We start from the raw sequence: 13,378 nt of genomic DNA, 5'->3' as shown, positions 1-13,378 counted from the left end.
AGCTGTATGTCACTTCATATAGCTAGATATATATATATATATATATATATATATATATATATATATGTATTTATATAAACACACACTCACGTTTATGCATGTTTTGAAGGTTTTCCATATCTTCTCTGTAGGTCACAGCCCACTCAATTTTGTCCTGTGTGGGCTAATGACAATAGCACAGAAGGAAAGAAACAGATGTTACACAGGTGGAAATGGAGAATCAGCCCTAATTAGAACAACACAGAATTTTATACCAGACCCTTTCTCTATATTTATCAACTTATCCATTTTATACTGTAACAAATGTTAGTACTTTTGCAAATGATAAACAGAAATTCATACATTTTTAACCAAATTCAAATTTGACTGAAATCGATTTAAATTCAGTTAGCCTATGTACTTTAGCAGGATGAAAATTACACAGTGTTGGCTAAATCTGGCACATTTTACATATTGCATGTACTATTAATGTGCATCGTTCCTGATTAAATAAAATACATGAAATGAAAATGAAATGAAATATATTGGGGTGTTTATGTTAAATTTGTTCCATTCTAGGGTGTGTTTCCCTTTAAACTTGCTACTTAACCACTGTAGGATGCATCATTGGAGAAATTAACTAGCACCTCAGTGATTTGAAACAGATTGGTTTAATAATATATAGGACTGTTGTTAAAGACATCACACGCAGGTGGTGGAGTAATAACTTATTATTATTATTATTAATCAATTCAAGATTGCAATTAATGTCATATTGTTATTGTTCATTTACACAAACAACAAAAAGCCATTCATTTTTGTCACGTTAACAATGTAGTATGTAATTGGCGTACACTTTACTCCTGTATACAGTATATGTGGTTTCTTCAGTCAGCAGTTTTCTCCACAATGTAATTTCTCTGAGATGCTGCAGTAACAAAACCATTTCAAAGCCTCAAGGGCTTCAATGAACTGTGATCACATTCATACTATTCAAACAGATAAAAGTTTGGAATAGTTTCTAATCATCATAGGACAATGGTTCATGGCCATCCTACCAAAACCACTTCATGAGTAAGGTGTAATATTATCTAGGAATTAACAAAGAACCGCAGAGCAAGTGTGGACAAAAAGAACATGTCTTATGGACAAATGAATCAAAAGGAACTTGCCTGAAATGTCATATTTTTTAGTGAACTTCTTTTTTTTCACTTTAAACTTTAAAGGATTCATACAGAATTCATATAATTTTGCTTAGCATTTTGAATAAATAATTTCTCAATGTATGTCCCTCTCCCTGGATCTGTCATCACATCCCTGTCCTCTTTTCCTGTTGATGTGTGGGTGAAAAGTATCTGTGAAGATGATGAAGAACGCCAACACAATGAAAGACACTCAAGACTTTCCACTTTGTCTCTTTTAAATGTCTCTTGCTCAAACAACCCTTTGCACTTTCACATTTTTGTTTAGTATGTGGTCACACAGTTATTGTTGTGGTTCCTTTCTGGGTCTGTCCTCTGAAAAACCAAACCAGTCATATCAGACCATATGGGCTCTGTGGTTTTGGTTGTGTTTCTTACTGTTGATGCCAAGTCCTTGATATAAGTATAATCTATCATCTTGTGAGCCTCATTTTTTTCCATTATCCTCTCAAGAGGACACAAGAGGACACAATTAGAACCCCTGAGCAGTTGGGGCCTTTGCAAATTTCCGGTTTCATAATGGTAATACAGGCAATGAAATCTTATGAAAAGAATAGCATTGACAGAGTATATGTTCTGCCACACCCTCATTGGTAATCTGATTTCACTCATTATATTGTTTTTTAACAAATGTAACAAGGCCATTTCTAGACCAGAGGCCCTCGATACTGTGTGTGCGGATGACCTTTAATATATCTGTCATCTCGGATGTTTTTTGCTACTGAGAGACAGGCTTTTTGGATCCACCTGTGGAAGTTGTTAATGAAGAAGACTTTCAAACCTGATGTGCTGATGTGAAAAACATCACAAATGGGGCCTCTGGAAATTGCTTTCAGTATGAATTACTCAGGCATATTGTGAGTGAGAAAAGGCCTGGTGTTAAGCCATCGCCATGTGAACCCTGAAGCTGGAACTGCACTAAAGCAAATTCTCTCTCTACTTTCTCTTCGTTTTTGGTAGTAAGCCCTCACTAGAGGTCAGAAGTCCCACTCGATGCTGCCTGTACACTATTTCGTACTTTGCAGGTGGGTTCTCCAAGGTTAGTCAGTCAATTAGAGCAGAGTGTGTAGCACAAGGACAGGGTGTCCCTCAGGGATCCGTCTTAGGCCCTTTGAGGTTTTCTCAAGAGGCTCAGTTTTAATTCGTAACGCATGTGTCAGGACAGCAGAGGAGTGTAACTCCCTGTTGGAAGACCACAGATCAGAGATGTTGCTCCCTTGTGATGTTGGAGAACTTGAAACAGCTACTGTAATTCACCAAACAGAAACAAAGGGTGCAGTCTTCACATTACCCCAATACCCTTGTTGATCCCTAATTCATTCCTCTGTTCCACGATTTAGTTAACTCCACAACTTTCTTTTCCTCTTCACAAGTAGACAGGGCTTAGATGGAAGTGTGTGTTCCTCACCTAGGGAAGCATGGAAATACAATCAGAGCAGGACACTTCACCCTGGGTCCACAAGCGGGGCATCCGGCTGGACTTGTACTTATGGCAAGAAATACAGCCCATGGGTCGTTCGTAGGAACAAGAGGAAGGGTTGTCTGTGACGTGGGGGGAAGAGCAGCACGGCAGAATGACAAAGCTGTCATCTGATGAGAAAACACACTCTGGTCATATTTTCCTTTGTTTGTAAGAGTGGCTGCTAGCACTTGAAACTGCGGAGAAATGAATTGCCATGATGTCCTTTAGAGAAAAGCTTGAATAAATAAAGAATTAGAATTCTACCAGCAATAGTGAATCATTACTACAGCACATGCCCTGCACATCTGGACGCTCTGTGAAGTGGTGCTGTAATATAAATGCATATGTATAGACCATATGGGTGAATTAAGTCAGTCAATTATAGGCCATTATTGAGCGTACATAGCTTACCATATCTTTATAATGTCAAAAGAGACCATGTTATCATGTAGGTCTTTCACTAATATTGTGTCATACCTACAGTACACCTATCTGACTAAATATCCACTAAAAACTAAATCTGACTTGGTCCAAGTCTCTTTTCACATTGTCTCACATTCACATTGCATCTAAATAGCAGTATGTTTGCGCCATCAACATGAGTACTGGCTTAGCAGTAGCTGCTTGTCACTATACTTAGGCAATGACTCAGGAGAACAAGTCTGTATATTGACATATCTGTCCTTCTGGATTTAGCACCAAATGTTTACACACACAGAACAAGACTTGAGTTTGTCTTCCACAGATGCACTGCAAGAGATGCAAAGAATGAACGTTTCTGAAAGCAGTTTATTCAGAGACAAGGGGCTATGAGAAATATAGTGATACGAAGACTCACATATTTTCTGTTATTTGTGTGTTTGCCTCATTGTTTTATTGCATCACCTAGCATTCTCCTGTAAAATGTATTTATACACTTTAGAATTCATTGTTCTTTCAATGACTATGAAGTGCTCAGACCCTGAGGCAGCAAAGCAGTGCTAAACCATGATGCTCCCTCCACCATGCTTCAAGTTGGGAAGAGGTTTTGTGCACTGCCCTTTTCCTCTAAACAAAGCATTGTGCATTTTTGTGACTCAACTGTCCACAGAACATTTTCCAAGAACCGTTGGGGAACATCCAGGTAAACTTAGGTAAACATGAGACATGTCTCAATATTTTTTTAGACAGCAGTGGTTATGTATCTGGCTTTACAGTAGGGCTGCACGATTAATCGCAATGCGCATTAAATATCGCATGCGATTAATCGTGCAGCCCTACTTTACAGTATGTTGTCTTTTCATGAACTATTCTTATTCAGTGTTTTTTTCTGATAGTGGACACGTGAACAAATACTGTGTAAAATTAGAAGATCTGGAGGTCTTTTGCTGTTATCCTTGTTTTTTTTCCCTCACCTCTTTCAGGATTGCCCATATAATTTATGTATTTATATTTTTTATACATTTCCAGACAAGGTATCTATAGCAATGTATCGTGCAATGCTTTCTTAGCCTTTTCCAGCTTTGTGCATCACTCTAATGTGTTTTTAAGGTCCAGTAATAGCTTTTGGGAATTGAGGCATGGTTCATACTAACTTTTCTTGAGAAGAACATATTTGTCAGTGTATGCCTTTATTTAAAGGGCAGGGATCTATGCAACTCACACTTCCAATCTCATCTCCTTAATTGACTCCAATTAGCTTTTGTAGAAATTGTAACACAGAGGTTCAGCCTGCCTTGTCTATGATCTCTTAAATTTAAAAATGTTTAAAAAGCACAACAGTTTGTGTGTTATTAGTTAAGTCAGATTGTATTTGTCTTTAATGTGTGACTTAGATGAAGATCAGACCACATTTTATGAGTAATATGTGCATAAAACCATATATTTTCAAAAGTCTCACAAACTTGCCACTGTATAGTCAGTTTGACCTAGAGTATACAAAAATGCAAATTATACATCAATAGTGGTTGGTCAAGCACACTATCATTGTCCTTTTGTTTTTGTCTTTGGACAGTGGAAAATGACAGAGAGCTGTCTCCACAGAGAAGACACCATAAAGAGTTCAAATTCAGCATGTCCCAGATTCCAGAGGGAGAGGCCATCACAGCTGCAGAATTCAGGATCTACAAGGAGTGTGTGACCAGGGCCTTCCGCAATGAGACATTCCTACTTAGCGTGTTCCAGGTGGTTGGGGAACATCCTGAAAGGTAAATGAGCAGTGAAATGTAAAAATATTATTCTATAAATATGGACATATATGTGCTAGTATAGTTGATTAGTATAGTCAAATATATATATATAAAATAATAATAAAAAATCATTACCCAAGTAATCATGCAGTGATCTCTTTCAAAAACATGCATGAAGCACAACTAGAATTAAAGGGTTACTCCACCCCAAAATGAAAATGTTGTCATTAATCACTTTACCCCCATGTCGTTCCAAACCTGTAAAAGCTTCGTTCGTCTTCGGAACACAATTTAAGATATTTTGGATGAAAACCGGGAGGCTTGTGACTGTCCCATTGCCTGCCAAGTAAATTACACTGTCAAGGCCCAGAAAAGTATCATCGTCATACTACATACAAGGCCCAGAAAGACATCATCAGAATAGACCATCTGCCATCAGTGGTTCAACCGTAATGTTATGAAGCGACGAGAATACTTTTTGTACGCGAAGAAAACAAAAATAACGACTTTATTCAACAATTCGTCTCCTCTGTGTCTCTCCGCATCACCGTAGCGCCATTTTGGAGAATATCCGCTGAACGCAAACTGCGTACGCTCTTCTGTGTCAGCCGCGACACAAGGATATGTTTTCTACGTGTATTTACGCTTTGATTTGAACAAAAACAGCGGATCCGTGCAGCGTGGCTGACACAGAATAGTGTACGCTGCTTGCGTTCAGTGGTTATTCTCCAAAATGGTGCTACGGTGATGCGGAGAGACACAGAGGAGACGAATTGTTGAATAAAGTCGTTATTTTTCTTTTCTTCGCTTACAAAAAGTATTCTCGTCGCTTCATAACATTACGGTTGAACCACTGGTAACAGATTCTGACGATGTCTTTCATACTTTTCTGGACCTTGACAGTGTAATTTACTTGGCAGGCAATGGGACAGTCACAAGCCTCCCGGTTTTCATCCAAAATATCTTAAATTGTGTTCCGATGAACAAAGCTTTTACGGGTTTGGAACGACATGGGGGTAAAGTGATTAATGACAAAATTTTCTACTTTTGTTACTAAATTAAACCAGTTAAGTTTACTTAGTTTGGTCTTCCCACTTCACTAAAATGAACTAACTCAGATTTACAATTAAAATGTTATTGTTTGGAAACATTGATTCTCTCTGTAATTCTGTTTAGTGCCACTAGGGACAGCAATGATTTCATCTTTAAATTGTGCAACAGGAGTGCACAGGAGTTAACAGTATAAAGGTGTAATACGTATTGTATTCTGAAACCCTGATTTATAACTAAATGTAAATATACAGGTATAATGGTTTTAATCACAGCAACTGCGGAAGTTCAGTGTGCAAAATGTAATTTCAAACTCTGAGTTTCCCCCTAGAACGGAACAATATAATTTCTATTGATGTACTTTGATGTTACAAACACATTTGAAAAAGAACAGAGGACACAGAGTGAGCTGCTTCCATGCATGAAGTTGATCGAAGTTACCTAAAACGGAGATGTGCTTGATATTAAGCTCTTAATACTAAATCATAAACCTACGCCACACGGCTTGTCCTCCTGTCAGATGCCTGTTATGTAATGCCTTTGAGACATGTTTTCCTAGAAGCACAACTTACATCTTGTGGCTGTACTTTTAAATGTAAAAAATGCATGTATTTCCATTTAAAGGATTATCCTGACAGCAAGCAAATCTACAATCTTAACTTTGCAAATGTAGACTTATTCTGACTAAAATTTTTGCATTCAAGAATGTAAGCACTTAAAATCTCTTCCTCCAATTACATCTGTCGGTTGCAATATTGACAGACTGTTGTGTATTTAAAGACAGACATAGTTTGAGTAAACCACTGTTTAATAAAAATAGTAAAAAAGGCTTGTTTTTTTCCTCCTGCTGTACTGAAAACATATTGAACCGTGACTTCAAAACTGAGGTATGTACTGAGTCATTTTTGTGTACCGTTACACCGCTAGTAAATATGATTACATTTAAGTACAATTAAACTCCAATTGTGAAAATATTTATTTGTTGGTGCCTATTCATGATTTTTAAGCTGAGTAATTTACTATGTTTTAAATCAAGCCCAGGCGTCCATCACTAAACACAGCAGAGGTTGTCTAACATGTACTTTATGTAGACTAAGGCCATGACCACGATGAACAACTGAAATAGCTCTAGTTTGGCATCTAAAAAAGAACCCACCAACACACGTCAAACATTGACTTTGTGGGTGGTGGGAAGGATATCTCATTGAGAAAGGCAGATGGTGTGACCGGTAAAGTGACCAAAACTCACCAATAAGATGTGACTATGAAGCCATATTTTTTTTCATTATTCTTATTTAACAGAAAAAGGCACCAAATAAAAATATTGGTAACAAAATGAACAATGGTAACAATGCGCTACATGTTTCTCTCCCAAATAGTTTCTAATGTTTATCACGAAGTGTTCATTTGGTGTACATCCTGAGTTGAACAATGGACACACTGTTTTTCCACAAACCTGCAGTGGGAGTCTTTTATTTTTAGTCATATCTCGAGATTATGCATCGCCAGTCATCGCCAGTCACAAAAAGGTGCAAATTATAGCATGCTTTGTGACATTTCACTACATGCCACTTTCTGCATGTAAATCCCAAATGCTGTGTGGCTTGCAAAATGTATTTGCTTACAAACAGATTAATTTGCAGACTTGTCAAGTTGTAACAGCATAATTACTGTGTTTATGGTTTGTGATCTTTAAAAAACACATTGGTTGGGGGAATGCGGTATAGCTAAGCTAAGTGGATGCACAAGATGGCTGAGAGAAACTTCTGAAGTGTGTAAGCCTTTAATCCATGAAGCAAAAAATAACTTGGTTATGGAGGTGGTCCAGAGGGGCTGTACTGTATATCTGGCTGAATTTAGCCCATGTGGCAAGACGATTTGACCTAAATCAGCAGCATAGTGAACCTCAAGTCACCAAGCTTCACATGGTCTTAAATGTAAAGAAACAATAGCATGTAAGAACATTTCCCAAGTGGTTGGACCTTAATTGTTTCTCTGGACCTTTATAATATGTAATAGGTGTTTAATTTATACACCACTAGAAATAATGACTATTTCCAAACATTCCCCATCTTCCATTGTTTGGGTATATCTGAAATTGATTACTAGCATACTGCCATATTCTACAGTTGTTTTAACAAAGTGTAGGAAACAGTATGCAAAAAAATAAATAAAAAGTAGGTCTAGTTTACAATACTTTGAGCACTTTTTTTTTATCACACTGTTAATGGAAATCACCTAGCATTGGAATACTGCTAATATAAACCACGGAAAAAAAAAAAACTTGGAATATTATGAGAAAGTTTGTATTTACATGTATATGTGGCACTTTTATTCAAAGCAGCTTTGAATACTTCATTGTATTGGGAAAAAACTGTTTTGGAGAAATCTGAGATGCATTTTTAAACACTGTCAGTTGTATTTATTTTGAAATCACAGCATAGATCAGGTTTTGTTTTCATGACAATCCATCAATACCCCATGAAAAATCCAGCTTGCCATGACTGTAGAGTTATTACTTTTCTGTTTGTATATATTCTAATCCCTGGTTGTTTTCATGTACATCTGGCCTCCGTGGAAAACCTTCCCAAGCCATATGGAAAGACGGTCCTGTATGCATGCAATGGCAGCGTGAAGCTATTAAACTATAGGTCCATTTTAACAGCAGCCAAGGACAGAAGCAATAAATGCGATTTATGCATCCAAAAAAAACCTGACACTTCTGACTTTATTATTCCGGTTAATTTAATGTGTCTATAAGAGGCTTTACAGTTGGGCTTTTAGAGTTGGCAGCTCCCCTGTGGTCTCATTCGGACCCCCGTCCCAGGTGAAGCTGTGTGACTGGTTGTACTAAACAGTATGAGTCAGCATAAGTACGATGAGTTCATGTCGAATGTGACGTGTGAACCACCGGAGGGAAGAACCTCATATGGAGTTCCTTAGAGAGCAGCTCTAATTAATGAGCAATAAAGAGGGGCTGCAGGGACATTCCCAGAACACCTGTGTGACCGACAGCTTTGAAGTGACCTGGCCAATGCTTATTACCATGCATAGTGTGTAATTACTATAATGGGACAGGCCTCCCTGTAAGGCTACTGCGATCAAACTTTTGCCTCTGTTCTCAAATCTGTGACGAAGCTCCTCTAAATTTGACAAACTAGTATTTTTTAAATTATTGAATACATGCCTTAAAATTATCTTGGAAAATATTTAAGAATATTTGAAGAACACAACAGGATGAGGTGAAACATGCTGCAGTGGGAAACAACTAACTAACTAAATAAATAAAATATCTCTTAACATCTCAAGATGGGAAACTATTTTTGTTAATTAAATTCATAAATGTATTAATTGAAACTGTTAATTAGAAGATTCAAGCTGGCTGTCAAGCCACTGTGTTTGCAGATTACAATTGTAATTTCATTGCTTTTACATGTATAAACTTGCATTTTCTATATAAGTGACCATTTATGCATATTATTTTTTACGATTACCATGCATATTGTTAGCATTTATTCCATATACAGTATTTCCTGTTATTCACTTTGTTCTCATCATAAATATAGCCTTGCTGCTGACAGGGTGTTATGAATGAATTAATGAATGAATGAATGTACTGTATTATGTATAATAATGATTAAATGGGGTCATTGATTCTTGTAAATAGTATTTATAACAGTTAATGATCTACAGACTTGCTCATTTGCAGGGATGCCGACCTGTTTCTGCTGGAATCTCGCAGGTTGTGGGCTGCTGAAGAAGGTTGGTTGGAGTTTGACATCACAGCAACTAGTAATCTCTGGGTGATGAGTCCACATCATAACCTGGGTCTACAGATCAGTGTGGAGACCAGCAGTGGTAAGATGATTTTACGATGAGTTTAACTCATTTGTGTGTATATTTCCAAGGAGTCCTGCATCAACCAATCAATTGCCAGTGAGATGAAAGAGAATGATTGTTTTCTCAAAGTATTATACAGTATACATCTTCTTGGCTAGTTCAACCTATTAATTGACATTTCCTTTGGTAACTCAAAGATATGAAGGCAGTAGACCCAAAATGGATTTATAGATAAACAGGTACCAATGCTTATGTCTGCATGTTGATAATGACAACCAACCAACTCTGTTATACAAATCACAATGGTGGGTACTGACATTGCAATTTAATGTAAACCTAAGCGCACCATGATACAAAGTATCCAAAGAACATAAAAGTTTGTTAGACATCGTTTTATACAGCATATCTCCATAATCAAGGACTGGCATAAATGAAAAGCAGGGTTTATTTCTGTAATAGAACCTCAGCTTTAGCTTTAGTCTTGTCCTTAATCGATTAATATGAGATTTAAAAATAAGGAGTAATCAAGCATAAAACCAAGATATTTATATTCTGTCACTACCTCAATTATAGTACCCAGTAAAGTTTTGAGTAATAGTTAATCATCAAAAGCACTCTGTAGTGAGGACACAGCTTGGTGTAATTTAGGTGTGCTACAATAAATCACAGTGTCATCAGCATAAAAGTGAAAATTAAAATTACTAATATTAAATCAAGGTTATTAATTTAAATAATAAATAAGTAGAGGCCCCAAAACAGACCCTTGAGGAACACCCCTCGTAATGTGCAATGATGCAGATGAATGGCCTTCCATTTGCACACATTGTGTTCTGTCCACTAAATAGCTTTCAAACCTAGAGATTGTGTCATTAGTTTCAGTTACATTTTTAGTATAATGAAGTCAACAGTGTCAAAAGACTTGGACAGGTCAATTAAAAGTGATACACAGCAATGACCTTTATCAAGCACCTCAATTAAATCATTTAAAACTAGTTGCATCTGTGGTTGTGCTGTGTCGTTTCCTAAAACCTGACTGATTGTGTGATAAAATATCATGTTCCATAAGATATGAAGTCAACTGCTCACATGAGAGATTCAAAAAGCAACCAAGAAAATACAACATTTAGAAATCAGCCTATAGAAAGTCATACTGGAAGGATCTCCTTTTAACAATGGGACAACAAAGGCAGACTTCCATATCTTTGGAAATTAATTTAAACTCAGTGAAAGATTATAAATACATGTCAAAGAGGCGGCAAAATAATCTGCAGCTATTTAAAAAAAAAAAAAGTGGTTCTAATTGGTCAGGACCAGCTGACTTATTTACATCCAATAGTTTGAGTTTTTTTTTAAATCTGACAGGTAGAAAACGGTTTAAAACTAAAATTAAGAGCTATTAAATGCCTTCCTCTCTTTTCCATGCCATTTTCCATTATTCTTATCTATAATTTTAGGTACCTTAAACGACGATCCTACAGCAACAAGATGTTTATTAAGACATTTCAGCATCTCTCCTTTATCTAAGATTTGTATAAGATTGTTCATTATGTATAAAGGAAGTCTTTCAGCCTTTTTTACACCTGAAGTCAATATTTTTCTAAAATTTCATTGGTTTATTTAGATTACAAGTTGTTTTATTTAAAATGTAATCGGCTTTAGCTAATCCTAATCATCAATGTATATCTATTACATAATTGTCTAAAACAGATTGAAGATTGGAATGCCTTGCTCTAGCCCAAGCGACATCACACTCATGAATCAAATTTGATAATGTAGGAGAGAACCAAGGGTTATCTCAACCCTTTACACAATATTTTTTAAAAGGCGCATGCTTGGTAATGATAGTGGTGAGCCCTTCATAAAAATAATCCCAGGCACACTCAATATCTGGAATCAACTAAATCTTCTCCCAGTCAAGTGGTCTTGGGTAATTTTGCATTTCTAACTATTGCAACAGCACAGTGATCACTAATGTCAAGTGCATAAACAGATGCTGCTAAATATCTATAAGGTGTATTTGTAAAAAATTAAATCAAGAAGTGATGATTTATCTGACTTTTTAAAGTTTAACCTGGTTGGAGTATTTACTAATTGCTGAATATTAAATGTATCACAAAAGAGTTTAACTTCAGCAGATAAAGGCTGTAGCCAGTTCCATTTAAAATATCCAATTAGTACTATTTCCTTAAAATTCAACTTAGATAAATAATCTGTTAAAAATAAAAGATTAATTTGTTGCTCAATTGTTGAATATCCCATTTATAGCATTTTTTTTGTTTTTGCTTTTTAAGGCTGGAGCATCAATCCCAAGGAAGTGGGGTTAGTTGGTCGTGATGGTGCTTTAGAGAGGCAGTCTTTCATGGTGGCCTTTTTCAAAGTGAGCGAAGTCCATATCCGAACTGCCCGGTCAGTGGGCAAGCGACGTCAACCGAACCGCAATCGCTCCAGCAGTCCACAGGAGGAATCAAAGGGACCAGCTCATACAGGTTATCCATATATATTTTCCATATTGTGCACTAAGCACCTTTTTTTTCTAAAGAAGAGAAGTTTAATATGCACTTATGGTAGAAATCAGCCATACGGTCTCTTTTAATTCTTCAGAAGATGTTGACCTGGGATAGTTCTGGGATATTTTTGTATCTGATGAGTTTTATTGAGTCCAGATCTTCATATATTGTACTCTTGTATAATGAGAATCTGGACTCAATAAATCGCTTTAAGATCCTTTCGAGAATTCATTTAAAAAACAGCACATATGTAGGCCTGACATCCTGTGTCTTGATTTGAAGTCTTTTACCAGCCCTCACCAATAGATTGCTGTAGTGATGACTTCTTTTTGTAGGTTGACATGCAAGTTAGCATCACCCTGGCTCCCAAATAATTTTTTCGATTGGCTTTTGGATTATTGTAGAAAGTAAGATCTGTGACCAACAAAATTATGATTCTTATGTTTTGTCAATCAGGAGAATCTTTACAAAATAACACAACTTTTGAAAAAAAAAACAACATTTTGTTCTTAAAACAATTTCAACAAATTTTGAAACGTGAATTCAATTGCCAGCTGAACGTAGGCTATTGCTGAACTACACTACTGTTGCATGACATCAATGTCACCACCTTCTGAAACCTCTTTAAGTCTTTTTTTTTTTTTTTTTATATATTTTCCTTGAAAGTTTGAGTTAGAATAGTTTGCAAGAGCTAGATTATCAGCACAATTAAGCAGTAAAAGTGGACTAATGAGTAGTTGAGTAGCTGTTTGGTATGATGATGTTTAATGACCCCAACATCCTCTCTAGTCCAATTTAGCTGCTTGTTAGCAACAGCCTTTTTCAAGCCAAGTAAAAGCTTAAAAATAATAATAATAATCCCTAGGGAGTATTAATGATGCATTTCATGTCATAAACATGAAAATTGTATTTGAAACTTGTGTTAATCATGGATCTTATTTCAGGCATTTAAAGGGGTCCTATTATCCTTTTTCACTTTTTTAATTTTAGTCAGTGTGTAGTGTGTATGTTTGGGCATAAAAAAGATCTAGAAAGTTACAAATCTCAAAGTCCACTCCAAAGGGAGATATTTCGTTTTTTAAAAATCCCTTTTCAAGAACTACAACGAATGGCTCGTTTGGACTACAGCGTTTGTTTTCCGGGCTTTGTGATATCACAAAGCGGCTCATT

General features: G+C 36.3%; 1 protein-coding gene across 3 annotated transcripts in view; it reads left to right on the top strand.

Annotated features, from left to right (window-relative positions):
* Positions 1–13,378, top strand: part of bmp6 (bone morphogenetic protein 6) — a 44,371-nt gene that overhangs the window by 18,376 nt on the left and 12,617 nt on the right. For 2 of the 3 annotated variants that reach the window (XM_016455304.1, XM_016455303.1), the window contains exons 2-4: positions 4,637–4,829; positions 9,571–9,719; positions 11,993–12,187. In XM_016455304.1, coding sequence (XP_016310790.1) covers positions 4,637–4,829; positions 9,571–9,719; positions 11,993–12,187 — 537 coding nt within the window. The remainder of the gene's footprint in view (positions 1–4,636; positions 4,830–9,570; positions 9,720–11,992; positions 12,188–13,378) is intronic. The other variant, XM_016455305.1, reaches the window with a different exon arrangement.

This window comes from Sinocyclocheilus anshuiensis, unplaced genomic scaffold (genome assembly GCF_001515605.1).
Source record: "Sinocyclocheilus anshuiensis isolate Anshui unplaced genomic scaffold, SAMN03320099.WGS_v1.1 scaffold35, whole genome shotgun sequence".
Classification (NCBI taxonomy): domain Eukaryota; kingdom Metazoa; phylum Chordata; class Actinopteri; order Cypriniformes; family Cyprinidae; genus Sinocyclocheilus; species Sinocyclocheilus anshuiensis.
Note: the sequence above shows the minus strand (reverse complement) of the source record. Positions and strands in the feature narration are given on the sequence as shown.